This window comes from Tachypleus tridentatus, unplaced genomic scaffold, assembly GCF_004210375.1.
Source record: "Tachypleus tridentatus isolate NWPU-2018 unplaced genomic scaffold, ASM421037v1 Hic_cluster_2, whole genome shotgun sequence".
NCBI lineage: Eukaryota > Metazoa > Arthropoda > Merostomata > Xiphosura > Limulidae > Tachypleus > Tachypleus tridentatus.
Window position 1 is genome coordinate 15,887,648 of NW_027467782.1, and position 21,076 is coordinate 15,908,723.

The following is a 21,076-nucleotide window of genomic DNA, read 5'->3' on the forward strand; positions in this document are numbered from 1 at the left end:
ATTTAGCAGTGTAAGACAAGAGGGAAGGCAACTTGTCATCACCATACACCACCAACTCTTGGACTACTCTTTTACCAACGAATAGTAGGATTGACCGTAACATATAACGCCCCAAAGCTGAAAGGGCGAACATGTTTAGCGCGACGGGGATGCAAACCCAGGACCCTAACATTACAAGTCGCACATCTTAACACGCTTGGCCATGCCGGGCCAGATTTGAGAAGCAATTGTATTTTAGTATTTTCTTCCAGCAAAGCCACATCGGGCTATCTGCCGAGCCCACCGAAAGGAATCGAGCCCCTGATTTTAGCTTTGTAAATCCGAAGACATACCGCTGTACTATCGGGGGGCATTTGAAAAGCAAACTTATTCCTGACACGAGTAGTGATAAAGTACTTTACACTATACAAAATAAATAATTGTTGTTTTAATGTTTCTAAAAGTATGATACTAAACTGAAACCAGTTGTAACTGAATTATTGTTTCTTTAAGAAAATTCTCATTTTTCTCATAAAAATAAATATTTTCATGTAATGTGCCATAAGGAGTTGAGAAAATGAAAATGTTATTTATCTCTTTTCATGGAATAGTTTTTCATCTGCATAATCAGTTTTGTTTTCATTCTGAACTGACTAAATCGGTCAGTCACTAGGTGGCGCTTAAGTTAAAGAAGAAAAATATGAAAACAAGCATGGCGGTAGTAGGGAGGGAAGTGTAATATCCATTTGTTAACAAGATTGTATGTTAATACCAGGTAGAGCGATCGAATCGAATAAAGATCAGTCTAAGGAATGTGAGTTCCTGAATATTGATAAACTTTTAGTTGATTAACTCAGTGTTGGTGTTCACATATCAATACTGTGATAAATTAAGCCAGACGTTGTTAACGTGGCATGGAAGTGAACTGTAATCGGCAGGATCTCCTAATTGTTATGTTATAGTCAACAGTATACGTCTTACAATTACAACACGTTTGTTACTCTGGTCGCCAGTCCATAAAACGTAAACATCAACTTATCCGTTCTAACGAGAAATAATGATCTGTCTAGCTGAACTGAACTATGTCCATTGTCATGTAGGTTTACCGTGTTCTGTGAGAAATGGTCAACGCATAGGAGGTATCAGGAGTCGACCATCGTAGAAGTACGTACCTGATTAAAGAGTGATTACTCTAGAGAGATATAAGTGTACTATGATGTATCTTTTATTCACATACCACAATTAAGGTAATATTAAAAGATATTAGTGCTTTTTATAATCTGTTGTATGTATAAAATTGACATATGTGACATTAAAATGACAAAAAATGTAAAGTTCTCGACCTTTCTGGGAAAACGCATCACATGATGTTGTTTCAGAGGCATATTTATTAGTTTTGATGGTAAAGCATCCATTAACTAAGGCAGTGCCTCTAGCTCGGACAGCAGTAAGTCTTCGTCTTTACAACACTAAAATCAGGGGTTTGATTCCTCTTAGTTGATACAACAGATAGCCTAATGTGGCTTTGCTTTAAGAAAACACATACACTTCACACACACCAAAGCAGTAGCAGAAGAAATAGAAAGAATGATTTGCTCTGTGTCTCCATTATATTATTTGCTGTCATGCATACCAATAAAAATTTTGTTCTTCTGCCATAAGAATTTGCATACAAAGGCTACAAGAAGCTGAAGTGACTTAAAGTAGCTTGTTCACAGCTGCAACCACTGGGCTAGTGTATATTTGCTGTCATGTGTACCAGTAAAAGTTTTATTCTTCTGCCATAAGGATTTGCTCAGAAAGGTCACAAGAAGCTGAAGTGATTTACAGTAGCTTGTATTCTTTATATCATGAATGAAGCAGTTAGGGTATGTATTATTTACAGGGAAACAATTAATGTGGTTTTAATAAACATTTCCAAAAGTGTAGGTGACAAAAGTGACAGCAGCAGTTAGGATGCAGTTGATTATGTACTAATGCAAAATTAAGCATTTTAATGTATTTTTTTTAATGAGGTTATAAATAATTGCAACAACACATATAACATTTTAATCTGTGTGTATTGTATCTCTTCATTTGAAAAGGGTGTGTGTGGAAGAAACCACATTTATTAAAGAGGAGATGTGGACAACAACACTTCAGGAAGTGCTGGTCTAGATTTTTATTTCTTTGTTATGTCTACACGTCTAAATGTTAAATGAGAATCTCTTTTCATAGAAGTGTAAGGAAAGTGAAATCACAATATAACTAGTTGTAATTTACTAGAAAAAAGTAGTTTGAAGTTCCTGGATTAGGTCTTCAGTAGCATAATTATGAAGTGTCTGTTTCTTTTGCCAAGAAAGTGATCAGTTTAAAACAGTTTGCTGGAAGAAATTTGTTTATATCTATATTTCAGCTTAGATAACTTCTTTTTTTACAAACAAACTGGATTAACATCCTTGTGCCTACAAACTGATAATTTTGCTTTTTAGTAACAAGTGAAATTTCAATTTTATATTTTTGTCTGTTCATTTGCAGGTTTTTTCTTTTAATAGTTGGTTGATATTACATTAACAATTATTCGTGGAGAACAGAAAAGGCTGAAAGATTTTAGTGTTACAGTCTTCTCACACAATAAAACTTGAGTTTGAAGATTTATATGTAAATTAGATGGCCTATATATCAGTCAGTCTGCAAAACTTACTAAATTCTGTAGCAATACTGAAAATGAAAGTTAAACATGAAAAACTATTGATCCATGTTTTAGAACTTGTTTTACACTCGACAAATTTATTTTTAGTTACTTGCATTCATCAGTGGTATGATTCCAGATTATAATATTACTCTTTATCATGCTAATACTTACATTGACTTTTCATGTGAAATAAGCCATTTTATTTTGATCTTTAATTTTTACTTTTAAATATTTGCTAGAACATGTCTTTATAAATAAAAGTTATAGGCAGTGGACCAGTCATTTTGTAACTATCTGTGGTAAACTTAATGATTAATGTTATGAAGTATTTTCTTCAGTTAAAACTTCGATATTCCTCACAAGTATAAAATATAAAACATTGCCTGAGGAAGTATCTCAAGTCTTAATTAGTTACAGCATGCCTGTTTCACTATGACATAATTTTTGTGTCACTTTGTTGATGTGATAAAGAGATCATCATATCAAAGTCGTGAAATATACAATTATAGCAGTCTGATGAGCAACGTTACAGTAATTACTCAACCATGAAGTTATAGTAAATGTTTACAGTCATAGTTTACAGCAGTGGTTTTCAACCCCGCGGATCCCTGGGGATCCGCGAAGTTCGCCCAAGGATCCGCAAGACCGACAGATGTACAATGTGCAATTAATGTAGTATCAATGTGTATCAATATGTAGTATCACATCAATGTAGGTACAGTAGTACACTGTATCAATGTAATTAGTGCATCTTGTCGAGATAACTCGTCATTAACATCTGAAACCAGCAACCTTCGCTAACGTTAGGGAAGAACTGCGCGCGCATTTGCAGTCGAGCAGTCCAGTTATGACGACGCTCTACGTCATTTAATTGAAACATTTAATGTAGCCAATACTATCCGGCGTGACGCTCTGCTTGTTTACTTCTTGTGTATCAGCTTTATTGTATATTTGAATTTACCTCGAGCTCGCTTAACTAGGAGAGGTACAATAGGAAGGAAGGAACGAATGAGAGCGCGAGGTGGCAGATTACCAAATAAGGTCATCAGTGTTAATCGAAGGTCGGGACTCGGACGTGCGCACGTGACGTCTATGCGGAGCGTGGGAAAGGCAGGCAGGAGGCTACTGCAACACTGCTGAAGAGAAAACTATAGATGAATGAAGAAATGCGTGCGTATCGGCTTGTATGAGTTCGATGACGAAGCATTGCCGAAAGAACGGTGTAGAATAGGCGTCATTCAAGGTTACAGAACTGTATGCGTTATCCAATCATGCAGCGCCAGGCGCTACTGATGTATAGCCTAGCGTAGTTTAATTTAAACCATAAAACATTGTCTCAGATTACTCGTCATCGGCTAGACAACGTGAAGTGTGAGTACCTATTCAATTTTTTTATTTTTTATTGAATGCTTGTAAATGGATTTGAAGAAAGAAAACGTTATAAAATTGATAACAATCAGAAGACTCGACTATATGATTCAGATTATTTAGCTTTTGGATTTATTGCTAGCGACGATCGGAACTGCCCATCACCATTATGTTTAGTTTGTGGTGAGAATTTATCAAACAGTTCAATGCTGCCATCTAAGTTGAAGCGTCATCTGATATCAAAACATCCTAATTTGGCTGATAAAACCAAAGAATACTTTCAAAGACTGAAAGAATCTACTTCAAAACAAGCTCGTATATTTGAAAGGAAGTTCAACATCAGCAAAAAAAGCGAACCAAGCAAGCTTTGCTGTGGCAAAGATCGTAGCCAAGCAGATGAAGCCACATACAATCGCTGAATCGTTAATATTACCAGCATGTGTTACCATTGCGAAGATTTTTTTTGGAGATGCTGCTGCTGAAGAAATTAAGAACATCCCTCTGTCTGACAACACAATAGGCAGGCGGATTACGGACATGTCAGTTGATATCGAAAAGGGGTTATGTTAAAATTGAAAGCTGCTGATTTTTTTGCTATTCAAGTGGATGAAAGCACAGATTTAAGTGGAAAATCACAGTTACTTGCTTTTATTAGATTTATTGAAAATGATGGAATTGTCGAAGACTTTTTATGTTGCAGAGAACTACCAGAAACAACGAAAGGACAAGATATATATGATGCACTTACCTCGTACTTGAATCACTGGGACTTGACATGGGAAAAGTGTGTTGGAATATGCACAGATGGTTGTCCTTCAATGATTGCAAGTGTAAAGGTTTTGTCACATTGGTAAAGCAATCTCAGCCAAATATTTTCATAACACATTGCTTTCTTCATCGTGAAGCTCTAGTTGCCAAAGCTATTGGCACAGAGCTAAAAGAGGTACTTGATATGGTGGTCAAGATGGTCAACTACTTAAAGTCAAGGCCAGTGAAATGCCGGCAGTTCACTAAACTTTGCGAAAGCATGGATGCTGAACATGTCACGCTTCTATTTCATACAGAAGTCCGATGGCTCTCTCGAGGACGAGTGCTATCTCGATTTTATGAACTTAGAGAAGAACTAATGATTTTCTTTACAAGCAACAATATTGAATATGTGAAATTTCTGAGTGACGAAAGTTGGTGTTTAAAATTGGCCTACCTATCTGACATCTTCCAGCACCTGAATAATTTGAATATGAGTATGCAAGGGAAAAAGGAGAACATTCTAACTTCGGTAGATAAAATCAATGCGTTCAAAAGGAAATTGATTATTTGGAAAAAGCATGCTTCATGAGGCAATTGTGAAATGTTTCCCACTTTAGTTCAAAGAACAAATTTAATTGACATTTTGCCATTGATAATTAACCATCTGGAATCTTTAATTAAAGGATTGGATAAATATTTCCCTTCAATATCGCTTGAAGAGTATGATTGGATTAGAAATCCATTTGTTGAATCTTTGAACGTGGATTTCAGTTTGATCGACGAGGAAGAGTTGGCAGGTATTTCAAATGACCGGACACTTAGAATGAAGCACACTGAACTTGATCTGGACTCATTTTGGATTTTAACTGCAAAAGAATATCCATCAATCTCGAATAAGGCTCTGCGCATTCTCCTGCAGTTTTCTACATCATACCTGTGTGAAATAGGATTTTCCACCATGACGAACATTAAAAGTAAGAAAAGAAATAAATTACTAGCACTTGAAGAAGAGATGCGTGTATGTCTTTCTAAAACCAGGCCAAACTATCCAGTTCTGTTCAAAATCACCAAGGACAAATTTCACATTAATTTGTAATTCTCTTGAATAAACAAATTTAGATGGTACTGTATTGTGTTTTTGTGTATATAAACCGTATATATTTTTTCAATGAAATAAAAAATCTTATATATATATATTCATGTACAAGGGGATCCGCAAGAAAAAAATGAGCTCCTCGGGGATCTGCACCTGCAAAAGGTTGAAAAGCACTGGTTTACAGTCTGTACAAAGTGACCTGTATTGGCTGTATTTGTGTAAACTAGTATTTTGTAAAATAGTCACAACTGAGTTATAAGTTATAAAAGTTCTTAAATTTAATTTATCTTAAAATTCAGAACAGTAAATAAAGAAGTAGAGTAAACAATAATATTTTCTAGTTTTGAACTTTTTTACTCATTTGGGGCTTGACTCAGTACTGAATATCAAGTCTCATAAAATTTTACAGTAAGATGTGAAACAAAATAATATTTAAGATTTAGCATGTGTACATTTCAAAATAACAAAAAAGCCATAATTTACTATATCAGTACCTTAGAATTGCACTATAATTTATAAAACTCGGTAACTTAGCTCTGTTTGAGTAATATTCAAAAGTAAGTGTACATTAGCAAGTGCTTCCAAAAATGGCAAGAGGTAGGTAGGGGCACTGAGACTAATTCAGTAAATGCAGCAAGCAGAAAAGATGGGAGATTCAATTTTCCATATTATAACTTCTCAATATCAGTAATTTGAGCTCCTAACTCATAAGAAACTATAGTCTTGGTATTTGGACATCACAAACTCTAATTTGAGCACATCATAAAATGCATAAAACTGATATTTAGAAATTGTTTTGTTTTTTCAATATTCACTTTTAAATTAAAAATTTAACTGATATATAATACTAAAATTTGAATTATAATTTCCAATTTAAAACCAAACTCATTTGTTTTGAATTTCCAGCAAAGCTTTACGAGGGCTATCTGTGCTAGACATCCCTAATTTAGTAATGTGAGGCTTGAGGGAAGGCAGTTAGTCATCACCACCCACCACCAACTCTTGGGCTTCTCTTTTACCAGTGAATGGTGGAATTGACCATCACATTTAACACCCCACAGTTCAAAGGGCCAGCATGTTTGTTGTGACGAGGATTCAATCCCTTAACCCACGTGTTACGAGTTGAGTGCCTTAACCACCTGATTTGAAATTAGTGTTTTGAAGAAAATGTTTAATGAAAAATTTTGTTGTAAGTAAATTTTTCTTATCCAACTTTTGTCATTAAGTCATAGAAATTGAAATGAATGTTATGATATTATGCCATTCAGTAGACATGTGGTATCAGAATGTGTATTTTCACCACCTCAGTTTCAAACTTCCAAAAGGAGTATGCAAAGTATGTTTTTTTTATGTAACCATTGTTAAATAATACAAAATCATAAGTTATTTTATCCATACTATAAAATTCCATTGTATTAATCATTTTATTAAGTAAACTGTATCTGGTCTAAAACAAAATCTTTTGAACATCACACTTTCTTCATAAACTATAACAACAAAAGACAAGTTTACTTCTGAATACACTTTGCAAAGCCTGAGAAATTGTGCAGGAGGAACTGTGAACTTTTGACTGGTTATGTTGATTTCTCCAAGCCAGTTCCCTTGGCTGTGGTTTTGCGAGATAGTAGATACAGGGATAGTTGGAATCTCCTTAATCCATTCATGCACGTCACTAATAAGATGATGAGACATTTGGCTAATCATTCAAATTAAATTTCCAAGTAACCATGGTTTATTCTCTTCAGAAAGCACACTAGCTGAGCTAGCACTCAGTTTATTAAACTAAGCCTCAGATTGACCTTAATGTGTGGTATTCAAGTACAGTAATGCCTGTCACACAGTTATAAGTAGCTGCAAAATACAAATCCCTAAATGTTTTGCACAGAATTGTTTCAAACATGAACAATAAGAAATTCCACCTAATATCATTGTGCAATCACCAAAATAATCATTACTCAAACATTAAAACTAAGTCTCCATCCAACTACTGACTACAACAGGCTCATGGAGAATTGAACAAGAAGATGTGTAGATAGAGATGAAATCAATAACTTTAATACATATTCCACACTGTTAATTCTAACTCTGAACCTTGTGCACTGTACTACAGTCCATTTCACAGTAAGGAAGTACTAATTATTGTAATGATGTAAAATAGTCTCACTTCAGGATGACATGACAATAAAAACACAACTACAAGTGTTACAGCACAATAGATACAGCATATAACGTTTGCCAAAAATAAAAGATCAGTATTCATATAAGACTTGCATCTGATTTACATAGATACTTTAACCCTATTTAAAAAGTATGTAACAACAGAAAATATAACATACTGAATAAAATAAGCAAAAAGATTAAACAATGTTTTGTGTTAAAACTATGAATCAAAACCAATTTATGAAAAACAATTAAAATTTATCATACAACTGGAATGGCTGCTGCAGACTTACTCCATGCAGTGAAATATTAAACAACTTATGTACGACCAAACTGCTCCAAAAATAATTTTCTGATCATGACTTCATCAGTAACTAAAACAGTAAAATCACTATTTGTGTGAACCTCAACAGACACAATTACAATGTTAATCATAAACTGGATTCAAAAGAATATAAATCTTTAAATCATAATGATGTAGAAGCACACAGAGATGAACTGAAAACTGCTGAGAATGATATATATGATATTGATGAAATAACTTTGTTGAAGACCAGTATTTTGTAGAATACAATCATGTTTCAGTTGTAATGCAGTACATTTTACGTATATTTATACATATTATTATTATTACTGTCTACAAGTAAATCTTGAAATATCAATTACTTATCATAGAGCACAGAACATTAAGTAAAGAAATACAGAAAAACAATGATGTTTCCTTCTCAATGAATGTGTACTTACTTTCCACAGTTTGCTAAGCCTTGTCACATTTTAAAACTGAAGTATGTAAAATATTTTTCTTGTTTTATATACACATATTGATATAAAGAACATCATAGGTTATATTTAAGTACCACAGATTTCTAGTGTAATTAATAATTCTTATTAATTAAAATGTATTTATGTCTAAAAATATTTTTAAACATAATTCATCTCACCTTTCCTTGTGAGTCTACAACAACAAAAAATGGATCTACTCATGAAGACACTTTTCAAACCTAAAATACCATGTGGGTAAAATTCTGAGCTTTCAATTGGTTGTAAACATTTCATAGAACAAAGTAAGAATGTGTAAACAATCATTTCCAAAAACCAAAGAAATTGACAGAATTAACTTTTTTGATTTTCTAAATATAGTAATATTTCAGAAAATAGATAAGAAAGGAGGTTTTTTTATTTTATATTCTAGCTTGTCAAAATAGGTAATTTAAATTTCTATTTGTTAAAAGTGTAAAATTTGCCTTTGGACATCAGAAATATAATTTAAACCAAAGAAGCCTTCAGTTTTGTGCATGACAAACAAAATTGATATTTAGGAACTTGTTTAAATATTTATTTTAAATTAATTAATTATTGTGTACTATTACATTTGAATTACAATCTGCTACCACATGTATTCACACATATTTGTAAAATAATTGATCAATAAAATTTTGAATGCAAATCTACAAATGTGATAACACCCTCTGACCCCTACACATAGTAATAGAGTTAAGAAGGTGTAGAATGAAACAAATACGATTACTAGTATAAAATAATAAATAACATTCAAGCCACCAGAAGCAATACTTAAAGATTATATATGCTATTACAGTGTTGTGACATGCATTTTGAAAGCACCGTCTTCATATACTGTATGGTTTATGGGAAACATGCATGAAAGAGTGGTGTGATTTGGACATGAAAGCTTTCTAATAGCATCTTTTGCAAGGGCAAAAATGCTGCAGACACACAAAACTTGGTTTTGGTAAATACCAACAAAATCATGTCAACAATAAAGGAGGGTACATAATTTCATTGTAGCAGTAACTTTGTTGTTCAACATCATAATACTATTGTATTAATTTACCACATGTAGGTGTGTGAATTTCTACACATTACATGTGGCATTTAGAGCATAATGAAGGCTGATCACTAAGATGTTACTGACTAGTCATAGCATATCATTAGTTGAAATATATCATGCAGACTCTCCCTTCAGTGTCACACAAAGAGGGATATCTATGAATGGGTTAACATTCAAAGAGTCATATCCATAGTTTCATGAAATAGTTGTATTGTACTTTATACTTCCTTCTATATATGAAACTTTATTGTTGTAAGATGTAGAAGCTACTTCTCTGGATACTTGTAATCTGATTTGGTGAGTGATCAACTGAAGAGAGGGAATGGATATGGTCAGATTTATTTTGGAAAAGTCAGGATTTGCTGTTAAGATATATGTAATTTCTTTCTTGAACATGCTAAATGTTTGTGTTTTAGTTATTCACGTGGTGTAAACTTTAGGGATAGTAGTTTTGATACAAAAGAATGTTTTGTCGTTCCAAAATATGAAGAGACTGGCTAAGCAAAATTTCCAGTGTACCTTTGAAAGATTATAAATGGCAATGCACTAGATGCAAAAGTTAACACTGAAGGTAAACAACAAAAATAACCTGAAGTCAGCTTGTATATCTAATGAATATAAAGTTTTTGATGTTTATGACAATATCAGTCTGAGGCATGTTCATTGTAGTTTTGAAAACTGATTTAAAAAATCAAATACAAGAAGAAGATTTTCAAACATATCTCATACAAATATCTTTGGTAGCATGTATGTAAAGTTCAATTAAAAGTTGTTGCTTATAATTATAAATATTGTACCAAATATAGTTTTGTTTCTGGAATATGTTAAATACTTTTTCCTTTCATAATTACTTGCAGCAGTCTACATATTGTGAAGACTGTAATTGTACAGCCTGATTCAGTGTCAAATTTACAAGTCATATTGATATAAGAATGTTGTTATGAATTAGGAAGAAATAAACCTTTTGCTTGTATCAAATTATTATTTTGTTTGCCACAATGAACATTTTTTTATTATAATATTTGTTATCAAAACTGAGAAAAATGAATGAAAGTAACATTGATATCAAACTGATACTTTTGTGAAATCTTCATCTGTTAGTCACAAAACCTTGTGTTATGGTCTTATATATTCCAAGTTCAACTCACAGTCTGGAGTAGTGGGTTTGAATTCATGTCCAACCAAAATGCTTGTTCTTTCAACTTAGGGACATTATAATATTATAATCTTTTTGGTGGGAATACAGTTTCCATTAAATACTTTAAAAAATAAATAGAAATCACCCCTGATATTTCTACCAATTATACCTCCAACCTTTGAAAAAAATATATATTAATTTGAAATATACACCCTACTATCATATTTGTGTATGATCTTTGATGATTATTCATGGCAACTAACTAGATTGACATCACTCTTTGGATTTTGACTGATAGATGGAATATTATGAACACATTTCAGTGCTGTTCCATTATGGCAGTAAGTTGGCAGCATGGACTATTAACGACAGTGCAGTATTTATATATATATATATATATATATATGTGTGTGTGTGTGTGTGTGTAAAGAAACTCAGGAAATAACCAAAATTATATAATAAAGCACATACCTACACAAATAGAAGTCGCACAAAAAATAAAACCAGTATGCAAGTGGTACATAAACACTTAACATACCATAACTAAATAGTTGTTGTTATCGTAAAGGTACATGAATAAAAAAATTTTATACTTAAAGTTAAACTTCAGAAATGTATTTCTGGACAAAAGTATGAAAATTACATGATTATATTTTTATAGGTTTAAGTTATTACAGAAGCAGTTTTATGTTTATCAATTAATTTTAGGTGCTGATATATTTACATTCAGTCCAGTTATGTTTTAATCATAATATACATGTAATTATCATCATATTTTGAACTTTTTTGTTAGTTTGTATAATGAAAAATAAAATGATTTATGACATTGTCAGTTCATCACTAGATTGATTTATAACATCTACAAACTAAAAGGTAAACAGAATGTATCTATGATTCACTCTGTTCCTGTGCAGGTACAGTGGTAAATTTATGAATTCTTAATGCTAAAATCGGGGTTCAGTTCCATTTGGTGGATACAATAGACAGCCTGATGTGGCTTTGCAATAAGAAAACACACACACTTGTCTCCTTAGTAATGCAATTCTGTGTTTCACCATCAACAATTTCTAGTTTATTCATATAACATGTAATTATTTTCAGGCATATTTTAGTGTTTTTAGTTTCAAATTTTATGCATATTATTTCGTAAAATTTGTGAAGTATAGTTATAATTTATAATGCTAAATTTGGATGTTTCCTTGATAAAAGAACAGATTTTAATTTAAACTTATCAAAACTCCTGTGAATCAGTATTAAGTTTATCAGTCAGAAAAGTCAAATAACATGAATATTTTGAAGTACAAATGTTGTTTGTAGTAAAAGATCTGTTTGTATGATTGCAATGCATGTGGAACTTGTACATGCTTGGTTTAGTTGTATTTTTATAAATGAAAGGTAAGCTATATTACCCACATTAAGCAAGAATAAATTTGTGTCTAAGAGAAATAATCTCAGATTTATAGAACAATGGAAAACATCCAAGATCATTATAAATTTGTATCGGCACATCTGTCTTTAGTAATGTAGTACTAATATTAAGAGTCGTATTTCAGTTATTAACCTTTTTCTAAATTTGAATCAGGAACAGCAAGATAGTTGTACTATATTTTATATCCATTTTCCTTGTCGTGTAGAAAATTAAATTTGATACCAGTGCATTAGCTTAGATGTTATGATTTTTATGATGTGTATAGTGTACATTTGGTTGGATTTGATTAATATGTAGTTTACCTAGTTGCAGCCAACAGTATGTAATATTCCACAGTTTTAAAATATATATGGATGAGTGCAAAGTAAATTGTTTTACTTTGACTGTATACACAATATGTAGTTGTTTCTAAATATACTGTACACATGACAACCATGTATATACTTTTTCATAATTTGTAATGACTACGTACACTACTGTGTACAGTATTTTGCACGTGATTAGGTAGTTCAGACTGTATAACTTTAAAAATAAATTTCCAAGACAGACATGTATGTCGTCAAGGTTTAAAATCAACTGTATTATGGTTATCTATTTATTTTCATTTACCTCTACACAAACAAATTGTGTGTAAAACGCTCAGCAGATATTTACAACAATGTTATAACAATAACTTGACACGCATAAATTTACAGTTATAATAATATTGTCTTACATGACATATTTTAAACTTGAAGTGACTGAAACAAATCATCTTATTTAAGTTATAATGAACATTAAAATTTTAGCACATACATAAGCTCTTATCATTAGGTTTAATTTAGTTTTACTTCTGTTTAGCATTGTTTTGACCAGAATTGTATATTTCTTCTGAATAGGTTTGCCATATATTTTTATGTACAATGAGCAGGCTTCATAAATGGTGACCTTCAAGTCATTTGTTAAAAATGGTATGGGGTATTATCCACATTAATATTTAGAACTCTGTTGTTTCTTGTGAGTGTGTTTAACTGTTGGTTATTGTGGAGGACTGAATTTGAACTTGAGTACGAAAAACAAAACAGGTTATTGCAATATTCTAGATGTGAGAAATAGTGTGTTATAAGGAACTTTACAAAATAATACTGTTTACTATGATTGTGGGAGTTTTAATATTTTCTAACAAAACAGTAAGAATACTACTGTATTTTTGTTTGAAATGTTTCCAGGGTCTTTTGCTTATAATACTGAATTGGTATCTCTCACTTTCTTTAAATATTGGCTGTGATTAAGTTTTTGTTTGCCATTCTTTGTATTACTTTTATATTGTTTTAATAATTTCGTATTGTGCTTTGTGTTTTTTTTTACCTCATGAATTGTTTGTGCTGTCTTACTGTATGGGTATTGTAGTTAGTAATTTAGTCTGCATATTGCTTGCTGCATGTGAGGAAGTGCCTACTTCAAGTTTTTCCATTTAAGAACTTTGTAAAGATTTATATTGAATACTATTATGTTTTTCTCAAAGATTTTATAGTAACATTAAATGAATAGCAGTAAAACTTGTTAAACAGTTAACTTTCTTGTAATTCTATATTTAACTGGAAAAGAAAAACTTTGCAAATTTTAGATGACTTGAATCTTAATTGTCCAGGAATTAGTTAAAATGTTAAAAATAAATTGGGACTAAATTGAGATTTTGTGTTCAGAACAATATTTAGTGTGAACAAAACTGTATTTTTCTTCTTTACAGAACTATAAGATTTTAATCCTTTTTTACTGTGAATGGCCTTCAAGTTCAACTTTCCAGCTCCTTGTCGTCATGTCAGTGATGCTGAACAAGATAACTGTGAAGAAGCCTGTGAAGGAAGAATCTGTACATCAGAAGGAAAGGTACCAATAAACCGTGGAGGTGAAACTGTGTGGGTAGAGGTGTCAGCCATTCCACAGCACGTACAAATTTGTTCATATCCTTTTTTTTTGTTTGTGCATGCTTCTATGATAATTTTAGTTTTGTTGGGTTTTAAAATTTTTTTATTGAACATTAAATTTCTTTAAGTGAGCTAGACATACATAGTGTAGCTCCTACAGTAACGTCTCGAGGTTATTATAAACGCTAAAATCAGGGGTTCGATTTACCTCGGTGGGCTCAGCAGATAGCCCAACTTGGCTTTGCTGTAAGAAAACACACACAAAACAACATTAACGAAGGAAACGATCCTATATAGTTGTGACGTGCAATATGTATCAATACTGTTTATAGTTCTGATGGGTCTAGTAAGTTATGCATTGTTGTGAATTTGCATGCTTTTATTATAACGACTGTATTTTACGTTTAAATACTGATATTTTGGTCCATAGAATACACATTCGAAGACATGGGGTAGTTTTAATAAAGTAATTTGATGTGTATTTGATTCTTAATTCCATGTCGAATCAAAGCCAACGCTCGAGACTAAAACAGTGAACAAAATAATACAAAATGCTGTAAAGGTTATACTACTTGAAATCATTAAGTTGCATGACCTCCGAAACAGTGTTTACTGTATTGTGTTGGACAATTCACGACATTACCGCAGATTATTTATGTCGTAAAGATTAAATGTCAGAATAGATAATACTATTATTTTATTTTATCTCAAGAACATAGAGGGGGATTCCAGACGTGTAGTTTCCAGAGACTCTTGTTGATTGTTTGTTTTTGAATTTCGCGCAAAGCTGCACGAGAGTTATCTAAGTTAGCCGTCCCTAATTTAGTTGTGTAAGACTAGAGGGAAGGCAGCTAGTCATTATCACGCACCACCAACTCTTGGGCTACTCTTTTACCAAAGAATAATGGGATTGACTGTAACATTATAACGCCCCCATTAGTGAAAGGGCGTGCATGTTTGGTGTGACGGGGATTCGAACCCGCGACCCTCAAATGAGGAGTCGAGCGCCCTAACTACTCGGTCATGATGAACCGAATCGTGTTGAAGCGAACCAGTTGCACCCTACCTCAACTAAAGGCTCTAACGTCAAGCACTGTGTAAAACCGTACATAGTTTGTGAACTGAGCTATAAATGTACAAAATCTCTTATACTCAAGTATGTGCATTTGTGAAACAAAATTGATGAGAATTTCATACTTTTCTCAGTTTCCAGTCTAGTTATACTAATATTTCCATTCAGGTAGTTCGCTGAACATTGTTCAAATATTGTCTTAATGTATACGGGTTCTTTTCTGAAGAGCTAGGACTGAGAAACTTATTTTTAAAATTTTATTCTGTGTTGGTACGAAACACACAGCTAATCTCGTGTTTAATGTGCTGATGAACAAGAAAGAGAAAAAAACAAAAGTTTTATCTTTATAAAAAAATAAATAAATATTAACGTTAACGTGCAATAAGTTGTATTAAATCGAGTCATTAGGTGTAATTATTCAGCTGGTTCACAGCTCGACTTTCAATGGCACTTTTATTCTCGAAAATGCTATGTTGAAAAACACGCGAAAAGTATTTGATACTAGTTCTTCTGTACCAACCAAATAAGATGTATTACATAAATACAAACTATACAGGCAGTTGTGAGTACATACAAAAATTCCCCTCGGTGGACAGAACGATACAGTTCTGTCTCACACGCTATCATTTTCAGCATACTGCAATAAGTTAAGACTTTTGTGTAAATAAAGATACGATACTAATACTCGGGAAGAATTCGGGTTTAGGTAGTCGAGAATTTGAAGCTCAGAATGTTAGTAGCCGAAACAGAATATTCTTTAAGATAATTCATATGTGTGTACATTGATACATCTTAATGAAAGGACTAAAATACATATGTGCATTTAATGATACTTCAAGAATCCAGTTCCATACACAGGAGCCCTATGGATACCAGCGGCGTGAACAGGATTTCCATATGCATAGGCAGTCGTAACATGAGCCTTCACTACAGTAAGCGACAACACCTGGTTGGCTGGAGGCCACAACGGCTTCAGCAGGAGCACTAGCGGCGGTTCCTGGTTCGTTGGTCTTAACCACAGCACAGAAACCAGCACCATCAACAACGTACTCAACTCTGCGGTAACGACCGTCGATGTCAGTCAGACTGTAGGCTCCAAGTTTGTTTCCGTATCCGTCTCCAGCCTCCCAACGGCCATTGGTGGCCCCGAGTGGGTCAACAATGTCGTAGTTGAAGGCGTAATTACCAAAGTCCTGTAATATTTGAAATTGTGTTTAAAAAATTTAGAAGCAATCGATAAACATTTGCCTTCATTCATTTTCATTCGAATCGAGTTAACTCAATTAGCTATCCTAAAATTTCATGTGTGCTTATACTAAACATTGGTGGGTGAATATGTTATGTAATTCAACTTATTACCTTTAGCTGAATTTCATTCGTTAAATATATTGCTATTACTCTTTATGGCAAAAAATACGTCACTTTATAGGATAAAATATTATTTATATCCTGGCGGCGAGAACTGACACTAGAACTGCCTGCTAAACCATGGTACAGACCAGTGATGTCGAGAAACCCACTTGTTGAGATTTTTTTTTTTCGAGCCGTTTTGCATATAAATTTCATGGTACAGACCACCACGAACGACAACTAGCAAGGCGAAAAAGGTGGCAATCTGAAAAATAAATCCATTAAAGCATAAAAATATTACGTAAAAGCTATATGTATTTGCATACGTCATCTTATAAATAAATACAATAATGAGAAACTGTTATCATCTGTTTTGTTTGCTTTAAAAGCTCTGAAAATGGAGCAACTGTCTAGTAATATAAGAAAATGATCGAAAGATAATCAAGTAATTTTATTAAAAACTAAAAATCAGAATTTCAAGTTTTATTATGTTTATTCTATTTATATTTTTATTCTTATCCTATGCCAGGTATAAAAAACCTTCAACAATAAAGTTATGCGAGATACTTCGTGAACAATAATGTTATGTATATCCAGTGTTCAATATGAATAATACACCAAACTTAGCTAATACGTTAGTTCACGGGCTTGTAATTTATTATAACTAATAATTGTCAACGTGAAAATACGGTTCCTTACCTTAACGATCATGTTGCTACTGTCGTGTTTTGTGGACCACTTGGACTGTTCCTCAGTTTTGTCTACTTTTATACATGTGGTGGTGTTATCATGATCCAGTAAAATCAATGATTGTGAGACATTCTGAATTTAAAAAGTCAATCTAGAACACTGAGAAAAAAAGCAACACACACAAAGTTGAATGTGAAGCACTGTGTTGTTCATAACAAAAATCAAGATTATTCCTTTCTTGGTGTGCATAGCAAGGTGTAAACATGTATTCTGAAGACATCTGTGTACTATTCGTTTTCTGTAGAATTCTTGTAGGATTTAAAACCACGTGGAAATGAAAATAGGATTTCACAGTAGCTTGTTTTCAAGATTTCGAATTAAAGCTACACGTGATCACATACGATTATATGCACAAAGCCGTCCTGAGTTTCGAAGTCAAAAGGAAGCCAGCCATTCAACATCATCTAAAATCATTTCTTGAATTATTATTTGCTGATTTAATAGCTGGATTTAACTGTTACTCTTATAATCTACCCACGGTTCCAAAGTGCTAAAATGCTTTAATCTTGCTAATAATTGCTTGCTATTAAACACACAGCTACACACTGGGCTATCTATTTTATGTCCATCGTGAGCATCGAAACTAGATATTTAGTGCTATAAGGTCTTAGACGTGCTGCCAAGCCACCAAGGTCGGGAGGCAATTCTTTAAATAAGCTATGAACAACATTTTTGTTATCAATGAAAACGTACAATATTTTTACATGTCAGCTTCATGTAGTTATGGTAAATCACTGCAGTTTATACACAATTTTTAATTACTATTTTTGGTATTTATTTCAAGACCTTCTTGTATTCCAAGTGCTGCGCAGTTACATTATCGACATTCTGACGATCAAAATGTCACCGGAAGTTTCACTGAATCGTTTAACAATGTTCATTATGCCAGTTAAGTTTCGCATCTCAGATATTATTTGATGGTGATAAGAAGGAATGCCAACAACAATATAATTTTAAAATAACTTACAAAATAAAATGAAAAGTAACGTCAAACAGTATAGAGATCAAAAGAAAGTAAAGGTCAAATTATTTCAAACCTTCACATAATTTCCAGATTTTCGAGGGCTAAACAAATAGGCGGTTGAGCTGAAAATCATGGCTAGGTGTCAACTAATAATAATAATATTTCAATTCATCATGCGTGCCATTTTTCCGCTGAAACGCGGATTTCCGCGGTTTTCAAACGGCCAACGATCACCCACGAGATTCGTGTAAATTCGAGGAGAAAATATGAGCGATTTGGGGGCCGGGTAGGTGGTTTTTGAGGAGAAATCGTATTTTTTCAATGTTTATTGCAGAAAAAAAAATCTGACCGCCATCTTGGAGGCAGTCTCGTTGTAGGTCTCGTGGTCTGGTATCGTGTGCATACCAGACGATAAAATATTCTCTACGCTCCAAAGAAACAGCGATTGAAATGTTTTAAAGGAAAGATGTTCATTTTGATCCTGTATACAAGAGAATGTGTAAGGACATTAGATCAGCAGCTTCAAAGTATACCTCAAAGCTGAGGGAGAATCAGAAGAAAAGGGCAGAAAGGCTTGAGGCCTATGGTTCTGTGAAATCTGGCCCAGCCACCTTGGCTAAAGAAAAGTCCAGAAAGCCGCAGAGGCACAGAGAGCTGCCCATTCAGAGAAGGAGAGAAAAAATCTCGGAAGAGAGCACTGGAAACCCTTGTCTCGAAAAAGAGGAAAGTAGCCAAAGGAAATTAAGTGATTTGAAATTTCACTGTAATTTATGCAGCAGAGCAGAAGTTGATATCAGTGACTGAAAAACATTTTATTATTATCTGCAGCATACAGTGCCAGTGGTTTATTTTAAAGCATATCATTAATTTTATTTTGAAGCAATGTCAAAGCTTTCCTTGATTTGCTGTTTCAGTTTGTATTGTGAAAGAATGAAAAATATACTGATATTGAGGTACCAGTAATTTACTGACAAGATTGTATAGATGAACAAGTTTTACTGTAGGTAGTCATGTAGAGTAATTTTAAGTAATTTGAAATTTTAATGGAATACATGTAGCAGAGCAGTAGTTGTTGATGTCAGTGACTGTACAAAATTTAATTTCTGAGGCATATCACTGATATCAGGAGTTTAATATTGAACCATATCAGTAGTTGAATTTTTAAGCAATGTCATAGCTTTCCTTCATATGCTGTTTTAGTTTGTATTGTCAATTTGTGAAAGAATGGAAAATTCACTGACATTAAGGTACCAGTAGTATAATGACAAGATTGCATAGATGAACAATTTGAACTGTAGGTAGTCATGATTGGTCAAAAGAGTAATTTTATGGGATTTGAAATTTTAATGGAATATATGCAGCAGAGTAGTAGTTATTGGCAATGACTGTAAAACATTTAATTGGCAGCATACCAGTAGTTGATGATGATGATGTTATTGATGACAAAAGGATAATAATGAAATGATTTGTATTTGAAATATTTACTGAGTTAATTTTGGCTTTATTAACTCATATTATTAATATATTTTGATTTAGAAAAAAATTAAACTGAATAAATAGCAAATAAACAATCTTAAATTTCATTTGTTTACTTTTTATTTTATTTGTTAATTTTAGATATTTTGATATATCTTCCAAAAAATGAATGCAAATTAAAAGAATAAATCAGTCTGCTAAAAACTGTAAATGAAAGTTATAGTCTTTATTAGTTTGATTTAGTCTTTTAATTTCCTTTTGCTATTTTATATGATATACATTGTGTGCTTTTCCAACATTGCAATGTCAAAAAACATAAAGAAATTATGTCCAAGATTGCACCAAATCACACCAAATAGCATCCATTTTTTTAAAATTTCCTGGGAGGCATGCCGGAAATGACTAGTGAACCCCCTAGTCAGGCGCGGCTGCGCCGCGCTATGGCGCCTTTGGCGCCAGGCTATATACCTTTTCCTCTTTTTTTCATAAATGTCATTGGCATGCCTGATTCATAAAATAACATAATTTATGTTGAAAAGAAATATAAATTCTGACAACGAGATGGGTAGATAGTTTTGCTTTAATCAAAACAATTATTAAGGTATAAAGTACTTCAATTAAAACATCTGTTATTGCACTCGTGAAGGAAGTAACACTGGTAAACATGTTTTGAATTTAAATTATTAAAGCTTTCTTCCACGTTTTTTGTTTTTTTTTTTTTGCAAACATTTTGCCACTGCTAAACTGCATGGTTAACTTTGATCAATAAGTGAATTTTAATCCACAGATGGAACGTGGTGCATCAACAGCATAGCCTAGAAATAATAGTGTATGGCAGATGTTTTGTTTTTCAACAGTTAGACAATAGTCACGAGGTCATATGTTTCGTGTTCTATTCGGTAGGGGCGACCTTATGATAATTGACAAAACCATGAAGGATATATTATTGTTTCGTGTACGTTGGGTTGGGCCCGTTTTTGCACAAGGTTTCTCGCAAAGACGATAATTAACTTTTGTTTTTCGTATCGTATCCGTCGATTCTGTGACCTCAGCTTCCATATTGTTTTTAAGAGGTCTGGTCGTCATGTAGCCAAGGATTTATGTAAATGTGTAC

General features: G+C 32.9%; 1 protein-coding gene across 11 annotated transcripts in view; it reads left to right on the forward strand.

Moving 5' to 3' along the window:
- The first annotated feature begins 680 nt into the window (after nt 1–680).
- The window catches only part of LOC143243354 (uncharacterized), a 45,031-nt gene continuing 24,635 nt past the window's right edge, over nt 681–21,076 (forward strand). Inside the window, exons 1-4 of one of the 11 annotated variants that reach the window (XM_076487219.1) lie at nt 684–793; nt 1,080–1,143; nt 6,774–7,056; nt 14,173–14,312. In XM_076487219.1, coding sequence (XP_076343334.1) covers nt 14,205–14,312 — 108 coding nt within the window. In that variant the 5' untranslated portion in view covers nt 684–793; nt 1,080–1,143; nt 6,774–7,056; nt 14,173–14,204. Of the gene's footprint in view, nt 794–824; nt 1,144–1,205; nt 1,227–3,533; nt 4,025–6,773; nt 7,057–14,172; nt 14,369–21,076 lie in introns of those variants that run through there. The other 10 variants (XM_076487217.1, XM_076487216.1, XM_076487222.1 and 7 more) reach the window with 10 other exon arrangements.